The following is a 27,992-nucleotide window of genomic DNA, read 5'->3' as shown; positions in this document are numbered from 1 at the left end:
CAGTAGCCAACTAAAATGCCACTTTTAAAGAAAATTTAAAGTTTAAGAATCATTTGTCCAAACATTACTGAATGAACTACTTTTAGTAATAATTAGCTTTAGTCTCTGAGGTTTTATTAGAATATTGGTTAAGCATTTCTAATTACTGAGTTGCTGAACTGTGAAGCAGTGTTTTTTTTTTATTCCTTTTTTGTTCCATCTTACAATTAAGCAGCATAAATAATGATCAGAGAAATCGTATTCTGTATTTTATGGTTTATCAATATGGCGTCAAATATCTATCTACAAATTGTTTTCACCAGAAGTATTTTGTCTCGAAGTAACCATTTTAAATACTAATATGGGTACACAGTTAAATTCCCAATTGCTATTAATATATATTCATTGTTTTTTGTTATTAAAATGAAAGTTGGATGCACTTATTAAGATGTGAAAGTGTTAGTACTTGCAAGGGTCTGGACTGGAGATTGTCTCAGTTAACCCAAGGCTCTTATTAGAATTTGAATCTGCAAATCCTGATAATACAATTTCAAATATTGGGATGAGTGCTGAAATTTTGCTTAAAATCATTTAATGCTTCATTAAGTTCTGGGTGCATTAATTTTAATTTTAAATTAGACTTGTATTACAATTGTAGTGATTGACCTTTGTGCAACCATCAGGGCACTCTTACAATATTTCTTAAACTTAAGCTGCCACCACTGCCAGAAACATGCAACAGCCAGATTTTCTATTTGCTATCTATGTATCAACAGTGAGTACTAAAGCTTTGAATTGAGATGTGATGATTGATTCATATCTGACACAGTAAGTTGAGATACTCTAAATTTGGTTAATGATAAACTCATTGGCACTTTTGTCCTCTTCAGAGAAATGAGGAGCTGACTTCTTGGCAACAACGTTGTCGAGTCTCTTCCCTTGCAGGTATGGATTCAAGCTCTGGAAATTTAAGCATCATTTTAGTATTTGCCGCCTATTATTGAGATAATATTTTTGAAACTTTATAATAATATGCAAAAAGCTCTAGGTGCTCAAAGTGTGGTCTTGAATATAAATGTTAATTTCAACCAAGACCACCTTAATGATGGAGGTGAAACTTGCTAGAAATGGTTTGAATGAATGTTAGCAGGCATTTTAAGCAATAAATAGCAGTTTAGTGTTTCCTATCACAGGTTTCAACTGTAATGTCAAGATGATCTCATAAGAAACTAACACACATGTTCAAGACTCCTTCTTGCACATGGACCTCAACTCCTCTGCCTTTCTTGAAAACCATTTCCAATCCCTTGACATTTGAAGTATCTCAAAGTATATTGTAGCACCTTCTGGCTATTGGAGCATCTTGGGTAGGTGGGAACCTATGACCTAATCAGTTTGGATGCTAAATTTGCATTACTCTGACTTTGGCAGCACAGGGACATTCATATTATAATGATAAAGCAGGAAAAGAATTGTTTTAAATCTAAACCTTCAAATAGGCTTTGTAATAGTTTGCTGCCGATTTTGCCCTTTGACAGAAATCACTCCCTCAAGATTTATTAACTGTTAAATGACTGGCATGACATCCTTGCTCTTGTATTCTAATCCTTTTGAAATAAATGCTAACACTGCATTAGGCTTCCTTGCTACTGACTCAACCTGCAAGTTAACCTTTGGGGAAACCTGCACAAGGACTCCCAAGTTTCTTTGCACCTCTTAATTTTGAATTTTCTCATCGATTTAAAAAAAAGTCTGCACCTTTATTCATTCTACCATACACTATATTCCATCTGTCACTTCTTTACCCATTTTCCCAATCTGTCTAAGTCCTTCTGCAGACTCCTGCTTCCTCAACACTACCTGCCCCTCCAACTGTCTTCGTATCGTCCGCAAACGTGGCCACAAAGCTATCAAAAATTTCATCATCCAAATTATAGACATATAACATGAAAAGAAGCGACCTAAACACAGACCCCTGTGGAACACCAGTAGTTACCAGCAGCCAACCAGAAAAGGTCCCTTTATCTCCACTTTTCCCTCCTGACAGTCAGCCAAACTTCTATCCATGTTAGTATCTTTGCTGCATCAGTAATACAGTGGGCTCTTGTTAATTAGCCTCATGTGCAGCGCCTTGTCAAAGGCCTTCTGAAAATTGAAATAAACAACATTCACTGACTTTCCTTTGCCTATCTTGCCTGTTATTTCCTCAAATAATTCCATTAAATTTGTCAGGCAAAATTTCCCCTTAAGGAAACCATGCTTACTTTGGCATATTTTATCCTGTGACTCCATGTAACTCATCTTTAATAATGAACTCCAACATTTCTCCAACCACTGAATACAGGCTAACTGGCCTATAATTTCCTTTCTTCTGCCTTCTTCCCTACTTAAATAATGGAGTGACATTTGCAATTTTCCAGTCCTCAGTAGTCTAGTGATTCTTGAAAGATCGTAACTAATGCCACCAGAATTTCTTAAGCTACCTCATTCAGAACTCTGAGGTGTAGTCTATCTGGTCCAGGTGACTTATTTACCTTCTGACTTTTCCCCTTCCCAAGCAACTTCTCCTTAGTAATAGCAAGAAAACTCACTTTTGCCTTCTGACACTTGCATTTTTGGAATTCTGCTAGTGTATTCCAGTGAAGACTGACGCAAGCTATTAAGTTCCTCCACCCTTTTCAGTGGTCGGTTATTGAATTTCTCTCTTTTACTCCTTAGATATTTGGAAAAACCTTTTGCATCCTCTTGTATTATTGGCTAGCTTCCATTCATATTTCATTTTTTCTCTCCTTATGGCTTTCTCGTTGCCCTCTGCTGGTTTTTAAACACTTCCCAGTCAGCTAAATTCCTACTAATTTTTGCAATACTGTGTGCCCTTCTCTTTTGCTTTTATACTGTCTTTGACTTCCCTTGTCAGCCATTGGTTGCCTTATCCTTCCTTTAGAATACTACTTCATCTTTGGGATGTATTTATCCTGCACTTACTGAATTGCTCCCAGAAACTAGCCATTGTTTTTCTGCTGTCATCCTTGCTTGTGTCTCCTTCCAATCAACTTTGGCTAGTGCCTCCCTCATACATTGACTTTATCTTTTCCCTCTCAAACTGCAGGGTGAATTCTATCATATTCTCTCACTGCTTCCTAAGGATTCCTATAGCTAAGCTCCCTAATCAAATCTGGTTCATTACACAACACCCAATCCAGAATTGCCTTTTCTTCAGTGGGCTCAACCACAAGCTGCTCTGAAAAGGCATCTTGTAGACATTCTACACATTCTCTCTCTTGGTGTCCAAGATCAGCACCAATCTACCTACATACTGAAATCCTCTATTACTGTCATAATATTCCCCTTTTGCACATGCCTTTTCTATCTCCTATTGTAATTTGTTTCCCACATCCTGATTACTGCTTGGAGGACTGAATGTAACTCCCATCCTATGTTCCTTCTAAGCTGTGAGCGCGCACAAAGGAAATTCATGTGTGCACAAAAGGTTAGTTACCTAAAATAATGTAGTAATTAATAATTATACTTATTAAAAATAATATTTTAGACAATGTTTCATGGAGTGACAAAGTTTCACTAAGCCAACAATGTGAAGACAACATCACAGTAGATACAAGTTCACTGTTGACTTTTAGAAATAGTCTTTGTGTTCATTTAGAAGAAAGGTTTCCTGAAGATAGGTACAAGAATGGTCAGCTTTTGATTTCTCCGCAATTGCAGATTGTGACTTCACATGTGGCGATGAACAAGTTAATAATGCCTTACGTCTAATATATCTTGATTTTCTAGCTGAAAATACTGAAATAGTTTGACAGTTTAATGATTTCAAATTTTCTGTGCAAGAAAAATTAAATCCAAACTGATCTCAAACTTTGCTCAAGTGGTGGCATTTGTACTTCAAAATGAACAGTTTTGCGACCTTGCACAGTTGATGGACATCGGGGGAACATTTCGTTTCTAGCGCAGACTGAGTGAGGTTTTAGCCAAATGAATCAACTCAAAAACAAGCTGAGAAACCGTTTAAGTGAATGTCATTTGGATATGTTAATGAGAATCAAAAGCTATCAATTGGATGGAAGTTCTATTAGTTTAGATAGAGTTTACAAAGAATGGGTAAATGCCAAAGATAGGAGAGAGGAAAAATAACTGAGTGACTTAAATATGTATGTTATTTTGCTGTTATTCTGTGCAGTTTTAGTTCAAATATTTTGTAAACCTACATAAACGGTGCCATGTGTGCATTCAGTGCGCACATACTTTTGTCACAGGAAAAAGATTTGCACAAATAAGATTTTTGCATACACTGACTACTAAAAAATTAGGGGAACATTGCTCCCATCAGGGTGTTTTTACCCTATCCCTCTGCCTTACCTGCCTGTCCTTTTGATACAATGTGTATTCTTTGATGTTAAGCTCCAAATTATGATCTTCTTTCAGCCATGGCTCAGTGATGCCCACAGTGTCATACCTGCCAATCTATTTGTGCTACATCATTTATCTTATTCCATATATTGTGTGCTTTCAAGTATAGCACTTTTAGTCCTATATTCATCACCCTTTTCGATTTTGCCCCCATGTTGCACATCGACTCATCCCACTGCAATTTTGCCTGATCATCTTCCTGTCTTCCTCAAAGTCGTATCACTACACACTGCATCTACTTGTAAACTTCTGTATAGTGAGGCACATCTATATAACGAGGGTGCTTAAGGCCTTTGCACAGTACTGTAGTAATTTTATGTATTGCACTGTACTGCCCAAAAACCTGCAAACTTAATGATGCGAGTGATCATAAATATGATTCTGATATGTGCCTTGATTGTGGACTGAGAGTGGGAAGGGGGCAGGTTGAGGGGAGTCATGGTTGGGAAAAGGGAAAGGCAGAGGAGAGGGAGCTGGAAGTACTAGAGAGACATTCTGTAATGGCCAGGAAAGCAGTGGTTTGGAATCAATGACCTTGCATGGTGTCTCAGGGTTGGGTGGGTCTGCACCCATGCCATCCCCTGCCTTTGGCACTCTGCCACCTGCCCCACACTCCGCCTTTGCTCTCCACTCCATATTGACAAATACAGTACTTTGCAAAAGTCTTAGGATTTTATATGTATATGTAGTACCTGTGGATGTATATAATATTTATTTTTTGAGTTATGAATTGGTCATGATTTTTATAAATACTGAAGCAGACTTGAGTGTTGACATGAGCCTAACTTTGCTTTCATTTCTAATGCTCTAAACAGAAAGGAAAGTTTAAATAAAATTTACCCTTTTTCTCCTCCTTGCTGCACTTTTCATATTTCCATACATCATGTTCTTGTTCTGTGAGGAAATTTAGACATGTTTAAACTTATTCACAGTTCAATATCTGTAACATGATAAATAATTAGTAAAATAAGGGAATTTCTTTGTTCCTTATGGTTATTGCAAGTTAGCATAGCTCAAGTTCAAGTGTATTATAAACATGCATACATGGTATGATTGACATAAAATAACTTTGCAACAGCAGCACAGCACATTACAAACTAGTACAGTAGTTGCTGCAATTCTGTGTTCTCCAGCAGGTGAGCTGATGTCATTAATTAACTTTCCTATTTAAAATAATAGCTTGTCGCTCATAGTTGAAGTCACCTTGGCAGAATGCATTATTTTTTCAGAATCAGATTTATTATTACTGACATATAATGTGAATTTTTTTGTGGCAACTAAGTTTTTTTTGCCCCAGACATAAAAATCTTTGAATTACAAGGATTGCAAAGAATAATGACATAATATCACTAAAGAAACTAGAAACCTAATAATATTAAGGCAGTGCACTGATGCAGAAGTTCGAACTACTGGCTTATAGCCCCAGGACCTGTGTTGGGACTGACAGCTCCCATTGTGTCCATGTAGGCAAGTGGAACATCAAGGGCTAAACCCCTGAAAAGAATTCAAGGTTCTAAACTGTGTAATATCAATGCAACTAAGCTGAATACTTGACTAAGACTAGCTTGGAAATTCATCGTAGGTATCAATAGCATAACAGGATATTTAATTATTAGCTCTATTTGTCACATATACATCAAAACGTAGTGAAAAGCATTATTTGTGTCAAATGAAATCAAATCAGCAGATTTTGTGTGGGGGGTAGCTGCAAGTTTCACCATGCGTCTGATGCCAACATAGCATGCCCACAGCTTGCTAACAGTAACCATACATCTTTGGAATGTGGGAGGAAACACACATGGTTCAACGTACAGACTCCTTACAGACAATGGTGGGAATTGAACCCCGATCGGTAATTGCTGGTGCTGTAAAGCAATTGTGTCAACTGTGTACATTTTGATAAAATCAACTTGCATTTTCCTAAACTCTAGAGCATCTGTGCTCAGACTACCATCCCTGTAGAACAAACCCATCAGCCCTAAAATCAGGCGCTATATAATTGTAGTATGTATCTTGGCTTTTCTTGAAGAACATACCAACGTGCCAGGATTACATACTGTAGTTATATCCTGATCAGAAGGTCTGGGTTCCTAGTCCATTAACTTTCAGGCTCTAGCCAATATTTTCTATCACAAATCTCTTAATTCCAGTTATCATGGGCGTAATTGAGGATCTCATTGATAGGAATACACCTTTCCAACTGGTCAGGCCTAAAAAAAAGTAAGAACATGAAGTAGGGGAAATCAAGTTCATATACAATATGTTGTGATGGAGAAGCCAGTAAAGCAATAAAGATGCAGTTTAGAAAAGAGGAACAGGAAACAGGAAGCCTTTGCAATTTACAGTACTTTTCTGCTGATAGGCTTAAGCATATTGTAGTTAACTTCAGATATAACTATTCCAATGCTTTCTTTAATGAATTTTATCTTCCATTTCTCTTACCATCAACCACCATAAACATGAACTTACCCAAACCTCTCTGCTCATATTACCACCATATCCACGGTCCATGTTGTCTTCTCATGGGTAACGTCTCATTTTTTAAAAAAATGTTTATCATCTGATTTGAAATATATCCATGGTCATCTCTTCCAGCTCAACAGTATCTCACAAATCTCAGTTTTGAACTTTTCTGGCTACTGATCTTGGTGATCAATGGAGATGACTGACTGAAAGCTCTGGAATTTCCTATCCCGTCCTCACCAGCTTTCCTTTCTCCACAAAGTTCATAAGAAAAACATTAATAATATACTATTTTAAAAGAAAAAACACAATTAGAACAAAGTCTGTTCCAGTGCAAAATGGTTAAAGTGGTCATATTACTAAACTGTAGTGATTAGGTTTCACCAGTAGGCTCAACCGAATGGTTGAAGGGGAGTAGCCGTTCTTGAACCTGGCAGTGTGGGACTTTGTTTCTGTATTTCCTGAACAATTGTAGCTACAAGAATATGGTATGGCCCAGAAGATGAGAGATGTTGCCTTCTTGAAGTAACACTTCCTTGATACTACCGTTGGTGGGGAGGGACATCCAGGAATTTAAAACTGCTGACTCTTGTCACTACGAATCCCCTCAGGTATCACTCTCCTTCCCCTTCCTGGTCAACAAACAGCTCTTTAATTTTGATGACATTGAGTGAGAGGTTGTTGCTGCAGCACCAGTCAACCAGGTATCCAATCTTCTCCAGAAAACTAATTGATTGCCACCTGTGATATGTCATATGAATAGTGTCATCAGCAAATTTTACTATCAGCAATGGTATTCAAGCAATGCTTAGCCATACAGCTATGTGTATGGAGAGTAGAACAGGGCCCGAAGCACACATCTTGAGATGCAACTGTGTAAATAATCAGCCAGGATGTTACCTATCCTCACTGATTGAGGTCTCTCACTGAGGAAGTCAAGTATCTGGTTTCAGAGGGAGCTACAGTTCTTGAAGGTGAATTTGGATGGGACGATTTTATTAAATGGCGAACTGTAGAAAACTGCAGCCTGACATGATTCCCAGTTGTGAAGATGGTCCAGAGCAGAAAGAAGAACCAGAGAAATTGTATTTTCTATTGACCTGATGAGGTGAGGCTTATCTAATACTATGTGTCTATGATGCTGCTGCAAGGAAGTTTTTCATTGCACTTGAATTTGAAATAACAGTTGAACAGGCAGAGGGAAAGACCATGAGTCACAATGCCTACATAATAGTGAAGTTTAAGAAAGCTGCCAGAGGCCAGAAGAATAACAAGCTTTTGTTGTGTTTTCTTCAATGTTTCTTCTGCAAGATTGTTCAATGTTACTTCCAGTACACAAATGTAAGGGAGAACAAAATAATTGTTATTCTGGATCAATACAGAACCAAAACATAATAATATAAAAACACCATAATACAAACACATAAGATAGCTTATATACATAGATTGTATGTTCATAAAGTGACGCTGGGTACAGGGTACAGGTACATAAGGTGACTGATAGGAAATGATAAAATAATGGTGGTGGTGGGGGGGGGGGGGGGGTTAGTGGGTGTAAGTGTTGATCAGCTTGCGAAAATAATTGTCTTTGAGTCTAGTGGCCCTGGTGTGGCTGCTACATAGCCTCTTCCCTGACGGGAGTGGGACAAACAGTCTAGGAGCAGGGTGGGTGGGATCCTTCATGATGTTACTGGCCTTTTTCCAGCATCTTTCTGTATATATGTCCTTGATGGCAGGTAGACTGGTAATGCACTAGGCAGTTTTGACTATCCGTTGTAGAGTCTTCCTGTCTGTCGTGGTGTAGTTTCAAACCAAGTAGTGATGCAGCATTTAAGGATGTTCTCTACTATGCATTCATAGAAGGGCATGAATATTGCCAGGCATAGCCCAGCTCTCTTCACCCTCCTCAGAAAGCAGAGGCCTCAATGAACTTTCTTGTTTGCGTAGGATGTGTTCTGGGACCACAAAAGTTTATGCAAGATGTGCACTCCCCAGAGTTTGAAACTGTTCACAGTTTCCACTCTGTGCCACTGTTGTGAGTTCTACTGAAGTGGATAACCTTCTCCGTTGACTTATTGACATTGAGGAAAAGGATAGTTGCCTGGTACCAGGCCTTGAGCTCTTCCACTTCCTCTCGTTGGTGATGAGCCCAACTACTGTCACATCATCAGCAAACCTGAAAATGTGATTACTTGGGTGTTTAGCTGTGCAGTTGTGTGTGAGCAAAGTGTACGGTAGTGGCTCAGCACATAGCCCGGGGGGGGCGGGGGGCGGGAGGGGTGTTCATCCATGTTGAGGATGACCTGCGTAGGGAACCTGTGTTTTCGCTATATTCTATGTAATGTTGACCATAAGGTTGAATTGAAACTGTTCAACACCCAACTCAATTGAAAACCGTGTATTTTGCTCTAGGGGTCTTAATTTTCAAACAAATTTTACTTTGTAACTTAATTAATGCCTCTTCAAACAACCGGTTGAACTGTTCCTGGGTGTCAACATCTCTGAGGATCTAACCTGGACCCAACATATCGATGCAGTTACAAAGAAGGCACGACAGTGGCTATATTTCATCAGGTATTTGAGGAGATTTGGTATGTCACAAAAACACTCACAAATTTCCCGTACAGAGCATTCTAACTGGCTGCATCACCGTCTGGTGGTGGGGTGTTAGGGGTGGCTACTGCAGATCTACAGGGAGTTGTAAACTCAGTCAGCTCCATCATGAGCATAGGTCTCTGTAATATCATCAAGGAGTGATGTCATTATTAATAACTCCCACCACCCAGGTCATGCCTTGTTCTCATTGCTACCATCAGGAAGGTGGTACAGAAGCCTGAAGGCACGCACTCATCAACTCAGGAGCAGCTTCTTCCCCTCTGCCATCTGATTTTTGAATGGTCATTGAACCCTTGAACATTATCTCACCACATTTTATTTTTGCACGCACACACACACACACACTAATTCAGTTTTTTTTTCTGTTTTGTACCGCTGCTGCAAAGACAACAAATTTCATGACATATGCTGGTGATAGTAAACCTGATTCTGATTTGTTTGGGTAATTTTACAGATTAACCCATGATAAGTCAGTTGTTTTATTCCCCATGTGTTATAGATTATTAATGTGATTAATAATGACTTGCTAAAATACATTGCATTTCAGATACTGAGTCATTTGCTCTGCATCAGCAACATTTTCTGCCTTTTATTCTGGCTGTTGAAGGGTTTCGGCCCAAAACGCTGTTCACTTCCCTTCGATTCTGCCTGACCTGCTGAGTTCCTCCAGCATTTTGTGCATATTACTTTCCTTCTGTTCTCTTTAGTTATGCTCTCACTTTTAACCCAGACTCTGAAAGCTCATTCTCCATTAGTTGTTCCTTTTAATTTTCTATGGATCAGCTTCCACCAGGTATTAACAATAGTACTAATCAATATTGTAGCAGATGTAGCCCATCAAATCCTCGTAATGAAAATTTCCAAGGAGAAAAATCATAACACTCATTGAGGATAAAAATAAACAATACAAATAAAACAAAACTTGATCTGTGGACTGCATCGGAAGGTTCAAAACCACAATTAATTTGTTTTAGCCAAGTACACTGATTGAATTATGTACTGCGAAAAGGTGAGTCATTGCAACGACTAGGCAGAATTTGGATTGAAATGGAAACAGAATTCTTTCCCTTACTTACCCATTTCCCTCCTGCCGGATATTTATGCTCTGAATTAAACAGGTTTTGATGGCTCTGGTATTCACTGCTGAATTTGGCTGTGTCAGGAATGTGTTCCAAGCATCCATCAGAAGCTGAAAACAATTGTATACTTTGTTTTATCATCTTGTGAGCAGATCCCAGTTTAAGCACAGTTTATTTACATTCTATGGCCACTTTACACATGCTCATTAATACAAATATTTAATCAGCTAATCGTGTTGCAGGCATTGTCAAGAGGTTCAGTTGTTGTTCAGACCAAACATTATAATAGGCAAGAACTGTGATCTAAATGACTTTGACCATGGAATGATGATTAGTGCCAGCAACAAAAGACCACACCAGGTTCCACTCCTGTATCTAATAAAGTGGCCACTGAATATACATGAGTCGGGGTTGAACCTTGCTGACAAGGCCAGGAATTATTTCTCATCCAAGATGTCATTCAGAATGTATTGGAGAGCTGCATTGAACTGATAGTAATTCCTACAGGGTGGAAGAGTAGGGAGCTCAGTTTTTAAACCCCAGACTGTTAATTAAAATATAAAATTCAGGAGAAGGAGAACGTCACTTGACCTTGCAAGCCTTCTTCACCATTTAGCAAAATCAAAAGTGATCTATCTCTGTCCTATTTTATTGCACTGTCCTCGTATGTCTTGATTCATCTAATATTCAGAAATTTATTTGTCTCTATTTTCAATGAACTCACTGACTGAGCATCCACTCCTTCATGGCTGAGTACTCTAAGGGTTCACCAAGTGCTCAGTTATAAACACTCTCAGTACTGAATGGCCAAACCGTGTTGACTTCCTAGACTCCTCAGCTAAGGGAACTATTCTCCCTAAATGCAACTTACAAATTTCTTCATTGTGGATTCCAGCATTAGTCCATCTGGTACCCTACTAGTCATAGCCAAACAACCTCAAAGACCCATCCTACTCTATACTTTACATTTGGCAACCTACTCTCAATCCATGCCAGTAGATTATCTATCCCCACCTTCATGTGCTCCTGCATTATCTCTAATTGATTAGCTAAGCATGATTTTTCTTTCATAAATCCATAGTAACTGGGTTCAATTCCATTTTTTAATAGTTATACTGTTATCACACCCTTCAACAGAGATCCAAGTATCTTCCCTATTACAGTTGATCATTTCCAGTTTTCTTACTCCTGCTTTCCTTAAACATGATTTGTGTACCAGGGACTGTTTTACTATCTTGTGCACAAGAGGTGAATGATCTCAAATTTTTCCATATCATATTTCATCAGCAACGTTTGCCATATTAGGTTGATTGAATGGAAACTAACTCAGTCTCTTTATGACTTATTTTAAAAATAAAGGATATTATTCTGGGCAACATTACTCAACAAATTAGTCAATTTCATTCTTGTAAATCTGAACAAACATTCAATCATGCAAAACCAGAATGAACTGCAGTAAATTATTCTTACAAACATCGCTAGGGTGAGCATCACATAATTATGATGATTCACTAAAGCACATTAATTGGGAATTACCATAAATGTTTGAATATTCTTTCTCTGCAGCCATAACACTATATTCTGCATGTTTGTTTTTCTTTTGCACTGCTATATGGAATGATGTGGATGTGGATGATGTGTGTACAAAAGCTTTCCATGTATCTCAGTGCATATGACAATAATAAACCAATTACCAATTTAGACAACACACACAAAAGGCTGGTGGAACACAGCAGGCCAGGCAGCATCTATAGGGAGAAGCACTCGACATTTCGGGCTGAGACCCTTCGTCACGACTAACTGAAAGATAGTAAGAGAAGGGTCTCAGCCCGAAACATCGACAGTGCTTCTCCCTATAGATGCTGCCTGGCCTGCTGTGTTCCACCAGCATTTTGTGTATGTTGCTTGAATTTCCAGCATATGCAGATTTCCTTGTGTTTACCAATTTAGACAGTTGTGTTGGAATTAGAAGCTGCCCTGAGCAGTGTGAATTACCTTTTCGCCCCAGTGGACAGGGGTTGGGTGGATCTGGGTAGCCTTGATCTTGATTGAAATTCTTTGGAACATTATCTCCTGTGAGCTCAGCCACAATGTTGGGAATGTTGCTATAGGGACCCAGGTGCTGCAACCCTTCATGAGCGCCACCTAAAGACCACACAAGAAAGAACATCTTGATTTTATACAGCGCCTTTAGAGTCTGAGATGTCATGTTGAAAGCTAGACCCAGCTCAATGAAGTTCCCAGAGCCAATTCCACTTCCTCAAGCCCCTTCTTAGATCAGCTCAGTCTTCAAAGATCAGAGACCAAAGAAGAAAATGTGAGGAATGAGCAAAAAAACAAATTATTTTTGAAGAAACATATTAAAATTCAGAACTTCTTCACAGTATGTTCATTTTTCACCATTTCATTTCAAACATTTTAATAATAACTTATTTATAGAACACTTTTCATACAGATGATGAAATTCAAAGTGCTTTACAATGGGATAAAGTGTAAACATGAAAATAAAATAAAAATGAAAATGAAAACAAAAAGACGTTAGTTAAAATCGGTGTTTAATAATGTCAAGTAGGTCTACATCTCTTACAGTTTTAGGTATTGAATTCCACATTTTAGGAGTATAGTTCAAAAAAGCTGGCCTGCCCATTATCTTTCGAGGGAGATTGTTTAAATTTAAGATACAGGCAGAAGAAGACCTGAGAGTTTGAGCAGGGTTATAAAATGAAAATGATTCTGTGATGTACTCTGGTCCCAGACCACTAAGAGCTTTCTAAATAAGTAAGATAGCTTTCAGATCAATTCTAAAAGAAAATGGAAGCCAACACAGAGCAGGTAGGATAGCTGTGATATTTTCCCTCATCCTGGTGTTAGTTAAACGCTTTGAAGTTTGCCAATAGATTGCTTTGGAAGGCCAATAAAAAAGTACACTGCAATAATCTAGTCTATTCAATATAAAGGCACAAATTAGTTTTTCAGCATCATTAAACGATAGAAATGGACATACCTTTGCAATATTCCTTAAGTGTAGAAATGCTGCTCTGGTCACTTTCTTAATGTGGGATTTAAAATTCAAATCTGAACCCAGGTCTGTTACTGCCCCTTTACAAGGGAAGCCAGGTTCCCAAGTTTATCAAGAAGTTTATCTCTTTTGGCTTTGGGACCAACCAAAAGTATTTCAGTTTTATCTTCATTTAGGTTTAGGAAATTATTGCTCATCCAATTTTTAGATTTGTATCCCTTCGCAAAAGGGTCCCCACAACAAGACAAACAATTTTCTCTCAGATATATGAATGAAGCCAATTAAAGGCACTACACGAGAGACAAAGGCGATCTAGGAAAATGTGGTTAATTGTGTCAAGGGCAGCACTTAAATCTGGATGAATTAGAACTGAGACTCTGTTGGCATCAATGCTGAGCGCAAGGTCTCTGAGAATGTTGGTAAGGGCCGTCTCTGTGCATGGTTTGCTCTAAAACCTGACTGAAACTTTTCTATAGTATTATTCTCCTTCAGAAAAGTATTCCTTTTGTTGAAAATGGCTTTCTCAAGAATTGTGCCCATGAAAAGAAAATTTGATATAGGCCTGTAGTTAGCTAGTATCTCACCATCGAGATTTGGCTTTTTAAGTAGGGGTTTAATAGCCGCAATTTTGAAGGCATCCAGATGACTTAAAAATTTTCCTAACAGAATTGAAAATTCTATTGAAAGAGTCCTTAAAAAGTGTCATAGGGACAAAGTTGAGACAGCAAGTAAACGGTTTACTCTTTGTTATAATTTTATAGTGTTCTGAATCAGATATTACTTACAAATTTCAACATTGTTGCCGTTGCTTTACAAGATCGGCTGTAGAGGTTATCAGCATCTGTAGCCATATTCTAATGGAGGTAATTTTATAGATAAGAATATTGCAGATTCCTCACATTTTGTGGTAAATGCTTGACAGAGGACGTTACAGGTTGGGGTGGTGTTCAACAGACAGTTTATAGTTGAGAACTATATTCTTGAATTGGTGCTATTCTCTGTAATAATTTTGGAAAAATGGGTCTTTCTTGCAGAGTGTATAGCAGTGTTACAGGAGCCTAGTTTTTCCTTGAAAATATTACGGTGGACTTCTTAGCCCAGTTTTCTCTCAGCTACTCTGCATGATCTCTTGAGTTTGCAAACAGAATCTAACCATGGTGATGTTTTACTAAGTGACTTCTTTATAACCCCAAGTGGGTCCACTGTGTTTAATATATTTGTCAAGTTATTGTTGAAAGAATCAACTATTTCATTTACTGAACAGTTTAGGTCACATGGGAATTCAGATAAACTAGTTAGCTCAGAGAATTTAAGTTTTGTTGCAGCATCAAGAAACCGATTTTTAACTGTAATTTCTTTTGTGGTCTTGGTTACAGGCAGTAGGGCATCGAAATGTACACAAGATTTATCAGAGATGGTGATATCAGACAGAGAGCCATTAATAGTATTTAACCCTTTTGTCATTACTAAGTCAAGTTTATTTCCAAGTCAATGGGTAGACTCAGTGACACATTGGACAAGATCCAGGCTGTCAAGTAAGTTCATAAATTCAGCTGCCATACAGTTCACGTTTGAGAGGTCATTAATTTGAATATTGAAATTACCAGTGATTACAAGCCTGTTGTAATTGCAATAATAGAAGGTGAGAATTTTGAGAATTCCGAGAGAAAGCAGGCATTGAATATAGGAGGGCAATAAATGATAAGAGAGAACAAGATCCATACTACATCTAAACATATATACCTCAAAACTTGAAAAATTGTTACAGTAGATTACACCTAAAATGCTTTTTGAGCACTGTGGCCAGCCCGCCACCTTGGCCACTAGGCCTTCAGAGGCTGAAACTGTTATAATCAAGGGAACACAGTTCAGATAACAGGCTGTATTCAAAGGCAGCACTGTATTCAATTGGCTTTAACAATTATTCAGTTAAGAATATAAAAACAAAGTCTATAGAAGTAATAAAATCATTTTAGAAGTCTTATTTGAAAGGGATCTCACATTTAGAAGAATTAGCTTAAACAGAGTAGCTTGCAGTGGTGCAACAGGGGAGGCAGATAGTAAGAGTAGAAGGTTATTTCTGTTGACACCTTCAACAGGGTAGTTCAAACTGGGGATCCTTCCAGTGACAATGGTCTGAATAGGATGGGTAACATTTACAGAACTGCTGGACAGTGAGGAGGAAGGAGTTAGAGAGGGATCACACATGCCATTGATTGTAAAGAGTCATCCATGTGGGTTTGTCAAGAGTGCAGTGGAATATTGCCATGTTTTCTTGCTGTGTATTCTGTTGGAGGTGCTGTTCTACGAGGCTGTGGTGGCCAATGCTATCATGTTTGCTGTTGTGTGCTGGGGCAGCAGGCTGAGGGTAGCAGACACCAACAGAATCAACAAACTCATTCAAGTTGCATGCCATCTTGGACAATGACCCCCATCCACTCCATAATGTACTGGTTAGGCACAGGAGTACATTCAGCCAGAGACTCATTCCACCGAGATGTAACACTGAGTGTCATAGGAAGTCATTCCTACCTGTGGCCATCAAACTTTACAACTCTTCCCTTGGAGTGTCAGACACCCTGAGCCAATAGGCTGGTCCTAGACTTATTTCCACTGGGCATGATTAACTTGTTTTTATTTAATTATTTATGGTTTTATATTGCTATATTTCTTCACTATTCTTGGTTGGTGTGGCTGTAAAGAAACCCAATTTCCCTCAGGATCAATAAAGTATGTCTGTCTGTCTGTCACTTGGATGAGATATTAATGCGAGGTGTAAAGGATCGCAAAGGAGCACTTTGAAGAAGAGTGGTGGAGGCAGTTGGTGATTATCCCCAATGTCCTGGCCACATTTATCCTTGAATCCACATCATTAGTTAAAATTAAAAATAGATTAAATATAATTATGATGAATTCTCTACTTTGAAGGGTTGTGGGAATAGGATCATTGGGAAAGTATTTGAAGAAGAAATAGATAAAGCTTTGTAAAATCAAGGCATTGAGGACAATAAGGAACTGGGAGAGAAGGGAAAATACGTCCTGGGACAGATAATCTCTGATCATATTGAATAGTTGGGGCAGGTTGGAGAAGCTAAATGTCCTACTCCTATTTTTATGTTCTTATGACGGAAGGAGCTTGTATGTCAGCCAACACTCACAGGCTCTACTGACTTGAAGGCTAGAGTGGCAAATGCGTGGGAACACCTGGAGCAGCTTCTCCAAATCAGAAACTATTCTAACTTTAACATCTGCCACTGTTCCTTCATTCTTTTATCCTCAGGCCAACAGCACTTCCAATGGATGGGTTGCAGTTTTACAAGAAAGAAACACACTGATGCCTTTTCGAGGTACTTAGGTTGGTCAATAAACGCTGGCCTTGCCAACAGAACTCACTTCCTGCAAATTCACAAAAGCAATTGGATGCCAGGTTTCTATGTTTCAATGACTATAATGTATGATAATAGGCAAAAAGCATGTTGCCACATTCCATGGCTGTGAATGGCTCCATATAATTGCAAGTCACGTATCGAAGAATGGATTATACTGAAAAATCTCACAAGTTTATTTTGGTGGGGAGAGTGAGTTCACATTTTGACAGTGTAATGGATGATGTTGTTGGGTATGTGGATTTTCAGTTTTGAAGGCTATTACTGAAGATATACTGCCATATCTCATGCAATACTTATTCTCAGGCAAAAGAACACAGGGGCATATACACCAAGGTGATGTGGGAAGCCAGCTACTTATTCAGGGTAATGAAAAATCTGAAGATATTAGACAATCATTTTAAAGCCTTAAGTGCAAGAACTGATTCAGGTGATAATGGTTATGTAATTCTGAATTCTAATTGACTGTTTACATAAACAGAACAAGCAAGTATTAATCAGATGCAAAACAGACTTACCTATGAAACCACTAACTAAATCACTTAGGTTTAAAATTAGAATTGAGGCCCAGGAATGATATGAGAAGATTTTATACTGCTCAGTTCTTTTCTACTCTGATTATTTTTATTTAGCAATACAGCACACTGTTGCCTTTTCTGGCCCCTTGAGCCAGGCCGTCCCAGCGACCTGTGACAATCCCGCTAATAGGACAGTTTACATTGACTGATTAACCCTCCAACTGATACAGCTTTGGAATGTGGGAGCAAACTGGAGCACCTGGAGAAAACTCACACATTCCATGAGAAGAACGCACAAACTCCTTAGTGAATGGCGTGGAATTGAACTCAGGAATGCCCTGAGCTGTAATAGATGTGTGCTAACTGCTACGCTACTGTGGCTGCCCAGTTAGAGCTGTATTCTCTTGTGAGGTAGCATACCCATTATAATTTTATTATGTAGCAGATAAAATGGGTAGATTTTTAGTGGTGATAGTGCCTTCATCAATTTGAGTCACAAGCTGGATAACAAGATGCATTTCTGTAATCTTCCAGGAAAAATTCCTGCTTCCAACTTTGAAACAGGTCTAAATTGTCTCATAATAAAAGTGTCAAGAACTTGTGATTTCCAGAGGGATGTACAATCCTTTCCCATCACCAAAATAAATTTCATATCTGATGAACAGCAAGCCCTAGAGAACAGCAAAGAAATTTTGTTCCGTGGTGGGGAGGGCTTTTCCAGTGATAGACTGGGCTGTATCCACTGCTTTGTGTAGTTTTCCTCTGTTCCTGGCCACTGGCGTTTCCAAACCAAGCCATGGTGCAACTAATTAAGATACTGTGCATCTGTAGAAGTTTGTCAAGGTTTAAGCAAGTAGATGCGCTGTCATGCCTTCTTTGTGATGGCATGCATAGCTCAGTGCCAGGACACTACCACTGATATGATAACACCAGGGATGTCCCAGTGCCAGGACACTTCCACTGATACGACAACACCAGGGATGTCCCAGTGCCAGGACACTTCCACTGATACGATAACACCAGGGATGTCCCAGTGCCAGGACACTTCCACTGATACGACAACACCAGGGATGTCCCAGTGCCAGGACACTTCCACTGATACGATAACACCAGGGATGTCCCAGTGCCAGGACACTTCCACTGATACGATAACACCAGGGATGTCCCAGTGCCAGGACACTTCCACTGATACGATAACACCAGGGATGTCCCAGTGCCAGGACACTTCCACTGATACGATAACACCAGGGATGTCCCAGTGCCAGGACACTTCCACTGATACGATAACACCAGGGATGTCCCAGTGCCAGGACACTTCCACTGATACGATAACACCAGGGATGTCCCAGTGCCAGGACACTTCCACTGATATGATAACACCAGGGATGTCCCAGTGCCAAGACACTTCCACTGATATGATAACACCAGGGATGTCCCAGTGCCAGGACACTTCCACTGATACGATAACACCAGGGATGTCCCAGTGCCAGGACACTTCCACTGATACAACAACACCAGGGATGTCCCAGTGCCAGGACACTTCCACTGATACGACAACACCAGGGATGTCTCAGTGCCAGGACACTACCACTGATACGATAACACCAGGGATGTCCCAGTTCCAGGACACTACCACTGATATGATAACACCAGGGATGTCCCAGTGCCAAGATACTTCCACTGATATGATAACACCAGGGATGTCCCAGTGCCAAGACACTTCCACTGATACGATAACACCAGGGATGTCCCAGTGCCAATATACTTCCACTGATATGATAACACCAGGGATGTCCCAGTGCCAGGACACTTACACTGATATGATAACACCAGGGATGTCCCAGTGCCAGGACACTTCCACTGATACAACAACACCAGGGATGTCCCAGTGCCAAGACACTTCCACTGATACGACAACACCAGGGATGTCCCAGTGCCAAGACACTTCCACTGATACGACAACACCAGGGATGTCCCAGTGCCAGGACACTTCCACTGATACGACAACACCAGGGATGTCCCAGTGCCAGGACACTTCCACTGATACGATAACACCAGGGATGTCCCAGTGCCAGGACACTTCCACTGATACGATAACACCAGGGATGTCCCAGTGCCAGGACACTTCCACTGATACGATAACACCAGGGATGTCCCAGTGCCAGGACACTTCCACTGATACGATAACACCAGGGATGTCCCAGGGACCAGATGGGCTATTACAAGGTTAATATGGGAAGTAAGGGAACATCACTGGGACATTGACAATGATCTTTGCATCCTTACTGGACACAGGAGTAGTACCAGAGGATTGGAGAATAGCAAATCAGAATCAGAATCAGACTTTAATCGCCAAGTACCTGTGCACATACAAGGAATTTACTTCCGGCAGATGTCTCTCTGCTCATAACAATAATAATGATAAATATAAATGAAAATATAGATTATACATACAGGTAGTGCAATCCAAGTAATAGTTAGCCGACAGTTAACCGGCAGTTAACTGTTCAGCAAAGTGACCGCAGTAGGGAAAAAACTTCTCCAGTGCCTATTAGTCTTAGTCTGCGGGGATCTGAAGTGCCTACCAGACAGAAGCAGTTCAAACAGTCCGTGCACAGAATGGAAGGAGTCCTTTGTGATGTTCCCCGCCCTCTTCTTCAACCTGGAAGAGTACAGGTCCACAATAGAGGGCAATGTTGTTCCTTGCTCAAGAAAGCTAATAGGGATAATCTGGGAATTATAGAGAATTGAGTCTTACATTAGTGGTGGGCAAGCTAATGGAGAGGATTCTTAGAGAAAGGAATTATGAGATTTGGAGAAGCATTGTCTTATTAAGATATGTCCTAATATTTATTAGGGATAATCAGTATGGCTTTGTGAGAGGCACGTTGAATTGAACTGACTATTACTTACATCCTTCACATACATGAGGAGTAAAAATCTTTATGTCTCTGTCTAAATGTGCAATTTATAGTAATTTATAATAAATAGTATGTACAACAGGACAGTCAATATAACATAGAAATACAGTTGTGTCAGCTTGAATTAAGCAGTCTGATGGCCTGGTGGAAGAAGATGTCCCAGAGCCTGTTGGTCCTGGCTTTTATGCTGCGGTACCATTTCCTGGATGGCAGCAGCTGGAACAGTTTGTAATTGGGGTGACTCGGGTCCCCAATGATCCTTTGGGCCCTTTTTACACACCTGTTATTATAAATATCCTAAATAGTGGGAAGTTCACATCCACAGATGCGCTGGGCTGTCTGCAGCACTCTCTGCAGAGTCCTACGATTGAGGGAAATACAGCTCCCATACCAGGCAGTGATGCAGCCAGTCAGGATGCTCTCAATTGTGCCCCTGTAGAGTGTTCTTGGGATTTGGGGGCCCATACCAAACTTCCTCAACTGTCTGAGGTGAAAGGCATTGCTGTGCCTTTTTCACCACACAGCTGGTATGTACAGACCTTGTGAGATTCTCGGTGATGTTTACGCCCTGGAACTTAAAGCTGTTCACCCTCTCCACCCCAGATCTTTTGACGTCAATAGGGGTTAGCCTGTCTCCATTGCTCCTGTAGTCCACAATAGGACTTTGTTTTTACAACATTGATTGAGAGGTTGTTTTCTTGACACCACTGTATCAAGGTGATGACGTCTTCTCTGTAAGCTGCCTAATTATTATTTGAGATTATGCCAGTGTAGTGTTGTCAGCAAATTTAATTAGCAGATTGGAGCTGTGGCTATTGCGTTGTCTGTCGATTGGTTGTGTTGGTAGGTGTATTGTAGTGGGTCCAGTGTGGGTGGTAGCATGCTGCAGATGTAGTCACTGACCAGCCTCGAAGCATTTGCTCATTATTGAGGTGAGTGTGATAGGATGCCAGTCATTAAGACATGTTACCCTGGTCTTTTTAGGTACAGGAAAAATGGTGGATGTTTTGAAGCAGGACGACCCTCTACACTGGGAGAGGGAGAGATTAAAATGTCCGTAAACACACCTGGCAGCCGGTCCCGCAGCCTTGTGAGTGTCCACTCGTTGGAAACACCTGCGTACTTCAGCCTCAGAGATGGCCAAGCTGCAGGTCTCCTCAGGGGCTCAGTGTTGGCAACTTTGCGTCAGGGAGAGAGGCAGCGATGTTAGAAACTCCATGTGCTTAGCTTTTAAGTCTGCCTCACAAGGTTGATTGGCTCTTTTTGAGAAAGTAGAGCAGTAGATGTGGATTCTGAGGTGTCTGACAAGGTTTCCCATGGAACACTCATCTAGAAAATCATGAAGCATGGGATTCATGGAAACTTGGCAGAGTGGATTCGGAACTGGCTAGCCCACAGAAGGCAGATGTAGGGAGCAGATGGAGAATATTCTGTCTGGAGGCTGGTGACTATTAGTGTTCTGCAGGGATCTGTGCTGGGACCCCTGCATTTTGTGATTTTTATAAATGGATGAGGAAGTGGAAGGGAGGGTTGGTAAGTTTGAAGACAACAAGGTTAGTGTCTATAATTCTTGAAAGTGGCATCACAGGTAGATAGGCTTATAAAGAGAGGTTTTGGCATATTGGACCATAATTCAGAGCTCTGAGTACAAGAGATGGGATATTATGGCATTGCTGAGGCCAAATTTAGAGTACTGTGTGACTGTAGGTCACTTACCTACAGGCATGATATGAATAAGCCTGAAAGAGTACAGAGAAAATTTAAAAAGATGTTGCCAGGAGTTGAGGAACTGAGTTATAGGGAAAGGATGAAAAGGTTAAGACTTTATCTTCTGGAGCATAGGAGAACGAGAGAAGGTATGCAAAATTATGAGGGATATAGATAAAGTGAGTGAACGCAGGTTTTTCCCCCTCAGGGTTGGTGAGACGAGAACTAGAGGCAATACGCTTAGGGTGAAAGGTGAAATATTTAAATAGGAAGCTGAGCAGGAGCTTCATCTCTCAGAGGGTGCACACGTGTGGAACGAGCTGCTGATGGAAGTTCATTTGGAACATTTAAAAGAAATTTGAATGAGAGAGGTATGGAGGGCTACGGTCTGGGTTCAAGTAGATGGGACTCAGCAGAAAACCTGGCGAGCGCACACTAGATTGGGCAAAGCGCCTATTTCTGTGCTGTAGAACTTCAGGACTCTATGACTATGGTGGTGTGGATAGTGGATATTTTCTCAGGGCAGCAATGGTTAATACCAGAGATTGATAATGGAATAGGTTAAAAGGTTGGTGCAACATCATGGGTTGAAGGACCCGCGCTGTGTTGTACTGCTCTATGTATTCATCCCATACCTCTCTTTAGGATCGCATCTACTCCAATAACATTACCCCTCATTATCCTTTTGAGTGGATTTAGCAATATTGCTTGGGGGATAAATGTTGGCTAAGTCACTGGGGGTAAACCCTTCAAAATATTGCCAGGAGGTAGAGCATTATAAAACATTGTGTAGGCCACAGCTGAAGTGTTGTGTAGAGAAAAGATGTGATTGCAATGGGGCTTTTCAGTTCTGATCAAAGCTGGACAGGCTGGGATTGTTCTTGGAGTGCAGGAAGCAAGGGAATCCCAATAGAGGTATACAGAACCATGTTAGGAAGCTTTCTACCATAGTATCTCCTGAAAACCAGAAGAAAATAGGTTTGGGGTAAGGGATAGGTGGTTCAGAAGGAACCTGAAGGATGTTTTTCCTCCCAGAGGATGGTAGGATCCTGGAACACACAGTCCAGCAAGAAGGCAGAGGCAGATGCACACAACATTCAGGAAATATCTGTGTGTTGCCAAGGCACAAAAGGCTACAGACCTGGTAAATGGGATAGTTTGGTACTGGATGGTCAGCACAGATGTGCTGGGCTGAAGGGCCCATTTTTGTGCTGTTTGACTGGATGATTCTTTAAGATGATTTATACCCACCTAACCTGCAAACTTGTTTTAATATCCGATCTCAGAGGCAACACACAATGAGGCAGAAATACCTTCAGGCCTGTATAAAATGGCAGCCTGGATTTTGTGCTTTCAAAATTTGATGTCATTACATCTTATCAAAAGACAAGTGTCACACACCAAGCCATGATAGGTACTGAAATAGTGTCTGTGTCCTTTTTGAAAAAAATGCATCCACATAATCAGCCTGCATTAGGACAAGTGTATAGGTTACATTCTAAAACAATTCAGCTTTAATGGTTTGAGGAGCTCACTAATGCAGAAACAAACCGATTTCACTGTGTGTATTTACATTCAGGAAAGAAATGCATTTTGTGGCTTAACCAGTACCGTTGGACAAATCACAGGCTGTGATGAGTCAGTACACTGCCCTTCAAGACAGCAGAGGCAGACTTACACAACATTCGCAAATTTCTACAGATATATGGTGGAGAGCATTCTAACCGACTGCATCACTGTCTGGTATGGGGGCCGAGGGGGTGCTACTGCAGGGAGTTGTAACTCTGTCAGTTCCATCATGGGCATCAGCCACCCCATCATCCAGCACATCTTCAAGGAACGATGCCTCAAAAAGGCAGAATCTATCATGAAGGACCCCCACCACCCAGGTCATGCAGTATTCTCATTGCTACCATCAGGGAGGTGGTACAGGAGCCTAAAGGCACACACTCAACTATTCAGGAACAGCTTCTTCCCCACTCTCTCCCCACCATCTGGTTTCTGAATGGACATTGAACCCATGAACACTACTGCACTAATTTTTAAAATTTTTGCACTACTTATTTAACTATTTAGTGCTTATATGGATATGTTGTAATTCATGTTCTTTTCTATTACTATGTATTGCATTGTACTGCTGCCAGAAAGGCAACAAATTTCACAACATATGCCAGCGATATTAAATCTGATGCTGAACATTTAAGAAATATCTCAATGTTATCAAGGCACAGAAGGTTACAAGAGTGAAATAGGACACTTGATTGAGTGGTTTTACAACAACACTTCTGGTCAGTAAAACTGAAGAGCTGATTGTTGACTTCAGGAAAGGAGGGGAGAGGATGAACGTGGGCAAGGCTACACCGGTGATGGAGAGAGCAGCATCAGCATTTTTAGGATGGTCTACATCACAAGTGGTTGGGAAGTATTGAGCCTCGTGAGATCATTGATCTCCAGAGGTTGATGGAGGAGTTTGAAAAGTACTGCTCCATATGGATTGTAAAGACAATCTCACTGTCAATAGTGGCCAATGTGCTGCATGGTGATGCAAACTGTGGCAAATTATTTCTGTCTGTTTACTAGTTATCAACATTTACCTAACCACGTAACCGATCCAGAATATCAGTAAGACCACGGGGGGGGGGGGGGGGGGCCTCCTTTTCTGCCAGAAGTTGGTATGATTGTAAAAAATTCTTTGAGGTACAGTCAAGTATGTCAGCTTATAAGCTATTTATCAAAAGATGAATAGAGATAAGAGGTAGGGACCAGGGCCAGGACTCTATAGAATATTAATTGTGCGGTGTCACTATGGTGCACTTGAATCAGTATTTCGACTGCATTAGGAATGCAAGATATGGCATCCTTTTCAGCTTTAAACTAATTTAATTTCTTCTGATTTCCATATTAAAAAGTCTAATACGTTACCTAATGGTGGATTCACAATAATTTCTAGGATTGACTTTATAGATCCAAATAAATGAAATATTCCTTCCATCCAGGCACAGAATATGCCAGGACCCTTTACCTTCAATATTCTGTGGCCCAACCAGGTTTGTCGCTTGGTGAGCCGGGTACTCGACTCGAGGCCGAGCAATGCCTAACTGTTCCATGACTCCGTGCAGCAACCGCTGGATGTCTGCATCAGTGACCTGGTCTGCGTCCTGGGAGCTGTGACCCGAAGCCACAGCCAAGCCAACCAGAGTCAGCAAAACCGTCTTGAACATGATAGCTGACAACCCTGAACAGGGAAGGAGAAATGCAGTCAGTGGGAGAATTGTTATACTTACGGCATGCATCCGAAACAAAAACCAAATGGAGCGAAACAGAAACAGCACTGTGAATAAAATATGGAACAGAACACCGAATCGGCAGTCGAAGTATAAAACATTAGCACATTAATTATTACTGAAGTCCAGTAATGGTCAAATGCATTGTATTTTTGTCTTCAAAATCATTTACTTGAAGCAGGTACTACATTTTTTTTTAGAACAGCCATTCTTCACGTACTGCATGATGTAAATATGCTGAGTTACCTGTTTGCGCTGCTCACGGAGACAAGAATTACCTTTGAGTCGCTGAGCGTCTGGCAAATGTGTCCTTCCAGAGACAGATGGTGATGTTATTTTTGCTGTTTGTGCTCTCTCCTTTTATCTGCCGTGAATAACTTAATTGCTGTTGCCAAGGCAACAGGGCAATGACATCACCCACCTTAGAGGACCAGATGCTGCAGTGGATTTCAGGCTGTTCACACCAATGACAGATGAAGTAAAGGATGTGTGCAGCGTTGCTGAAAGGCTGTTACAATAAATTTCGCAAAGGGATAATTTGCCTTTTCAATATCTGAGCAACATTCAGTCAATGCTGCTCAATCCCAGGTCATCACCGAGTGGCATAAGTAATGTCTGAGAGGTAATTAACCCTTTGCAGCCGCTGTAGGAAAACCCGATTACAAAATGGCAGCCTGGATCATTGTATTCGTGACTGTAAAACTCATGTATTTTAATATTCATTTTCATGGAAATCGGCTGGATCTAGACCGGCTCCTATTTTTTTAAACACAATATTCAGAACATGGAAGATATGGGAAATAGTGCTAAGCTCCAGAACAGGCTAAAATGACAACGTGAGGTGTTTTGTTTTATACATGTCTCTGGCTGAGTAGAAATAGACTCAATGATTGCTCGCCAACCTCTGAGCTTTCGGTATGTTAATTTTCAATGAGAAGCAGATGATCTTTTCATTGCCCAAATGGATGATTCATGACCGACACCCTTTTCCATCTTACAATATTTTGTAACGAATAAACACGAGACTAACAAGCACCTGGAAGTTGCTGATTTTGGTTTTTCTCCCAAGTGTTGCTTGAAGATGGATCTTCAGTTCCTGTAGGTTCTGGGTCGGATGCTTGTTAACAGCTGTAACCCATTGATACAGCTTTTCCATTTATTACTGTTCAATTGTCTGGTTCTGTATTCAACAGCCTTTAATGTACAGTTATCTGGGGACATGGAGCCACAGAACAGGAGCATTCCAGTGGCATGTAATATATTCCAGTTAAGTGAAATATGGTGTTTGTGTCAATTTTCTTATTATAATTTATTTACATATTTGGCAGTTTAAAAACATGTTTAAGTTCGCAAAGGACATCAAGTCTGTTTGGACACCTGGCATATGATTGTGCCATTGAAGAGTGTATTACATGTAGTCCAAAATCCTAACATTGTCTTGGTTGGCATGGATATTTCTCTGTGGCATTTCTTCCTGTAGGAGAGGAATCTTCCTAGGAAGAACTCAACATCTTACGATTAGTGACTAGTTTAGCTTAATCAATCAGAGGGTTGCAGCAACACTTGGGAATTAAGCAGACCTTTTTAGCAGTGGAGAAGAATCTTGGAAAGGTAGTAATAATACGGTTACCTTATTACCTTTTGTAGGGAAAGGGGCAGTTCACAGTAATATTACTGAACACTTACTTTCAACACTTTGGAAGTGTTTCCAAATCCAGATGAACATTGAAGGGCTACAATTTGTAGAGGCTAGGGTGAACAGCAGAGATGCATTTAAGGGGCAAGCTAAATAATTGTGAAGGAGAAAGGAATGAGTCATCACCATCAGGTTAAAAGATTTGTAGGAGGAGGCTCATATGGAGATCAGTTGCTGCAAATGCTTATTTCTGTAGTATAGATTTGTGCAATCTAGAATTTCACCAACATTGTCAGCGGTTTAGACCCCAATCAACTAAGATAGTAGAACAACTTAAAGATCAGCAATTTATGTTAAAATGAAAGCATAAGGCTACAATACAAAGGTGAGGGAAAATGATGCAATTAGCACAATAGTCTTCTTAATGGTTGGGACCGGATGGACTGAATCCACACAAGTTATTGTGAAATTGAACTTTGCCACAATTAATTTCTTCTGAAGATTATACAATCAAGTCCCATTCAGGATACCAAAGCATTAAATCTGGGCAGATGTCAAATCTATAACCTTCAACATATGAAATAAAGGCAGCAGACACATTGGAACTTTCATTATCTGTGAATTCATTTGCCATGTCTTGGAAAGGTATTATTAAGCTTACATCACCATTCACCATTACAGTCACCAGATACTGAAATGCTCTACCCAAAAGCACATTGAGAGTACTTTACCATGGTTCATAGCAATTTAAGGTGGGGACTCACCACCATTATCTCAAGGTAATTGACATTAACTGTAGGTGCTCCCAATGATGCCAATGCATAAATTAATCAATAAGCATCTATGACCTGCTGAACCCACTGCAAGGCATGGTACTGTTTTTCAAACTTGATGTCAAATTATCTCCTTTCTAAATAGGCAAAGAAGATCCCACAAGACTGTTAAAAAGAACATGGCTC

The 27,992-nt window shown here is 40.2% G+C and overlaps 1 protein-coding gene across 2 annotated transcripts; it reads right to left on the bottom strand.

Annotated features, from left to right (window-relative positions):
• Nucleotides 1–802: 802 nt before the first annotated feature.
• On the bottom strand, nt 803–26,668 carry LOC132396847 (neuroendocrine protein 7B2-like). 2 transcript variants are annotated; one of them, XM_059974829.1, is made up of 6 exons: nt 25,644–26,668; nt 25,136–25,348; nt 12,558–12,707; nt 10,560–10,672; nt 5,245–5,298; nt 803–939 (listed from the first exon to the last, which is right to left on the bottom strand). In XM_059974829.1, the coding sequence occupies exons 2-6, from the start codon at nt 25,332–25,334 to the stop codon at nt 823–825; spliced, it is 633 nt and encodes a 210-aa protein (XP_059830812.1). In that variant the 5' UTR covers nt 25,335–25,348; nt 25,644–26,668; the 3' UTR covers nt 803–822. The 2 variants fall into 2 exon arrangements, with proteins under 2 accessions (XP_059830812.1, XP_059830811.1); XM_059974828.1 differs by having other exon boundaries at nt 25,136–26,668.
• Nucleotides 26,669–27,992: the final 1,324 nt, after the last annotated feature.

Source organism: Hypanus sabinus, chromosome 7 (assembly GCF_030144855.1).
Source record: "Hypanus sabinus isolate sHypSab1 chromosome 7, sHypSab1.hap1, whole genome shotgun sequence".
Lineage (NCBI taxonomy): Eukaryota > Metazoa > Chordata > Chondrichthyes > Myliobatiformes > Dasyatidae > Hypanus > Hypanus sabinus.
This window is presented reverse-complemented; position numbering and strand designations above follow the sequence as displayed.

Excerpts from the sequence above, each read along its gene's own strand:
- LOC132396847 (XM_059974828.1), bottom strand. The coding sequence starts at position 25,406 with ATGCATGCCGTAAGTATAACAATTCTCCCACTGACTGCATTTCTCCTT. Across the intron at positions 12,708-25,135 it reads TGGGCCACAGAATATTGAAG|GTGGCGCTCATGAAGGGTTG; the intron begins GTAAAGGGTCCT and ends TGTGGTCTTTAG. Across the intron at positions 10,673-12,557 it reads CTGTCCACTGGGGCGAAAAG|CTTCTGATGGATGCTTGGAA; the intron begins GTAATTCACACT and ends AATTGTTTTCAG.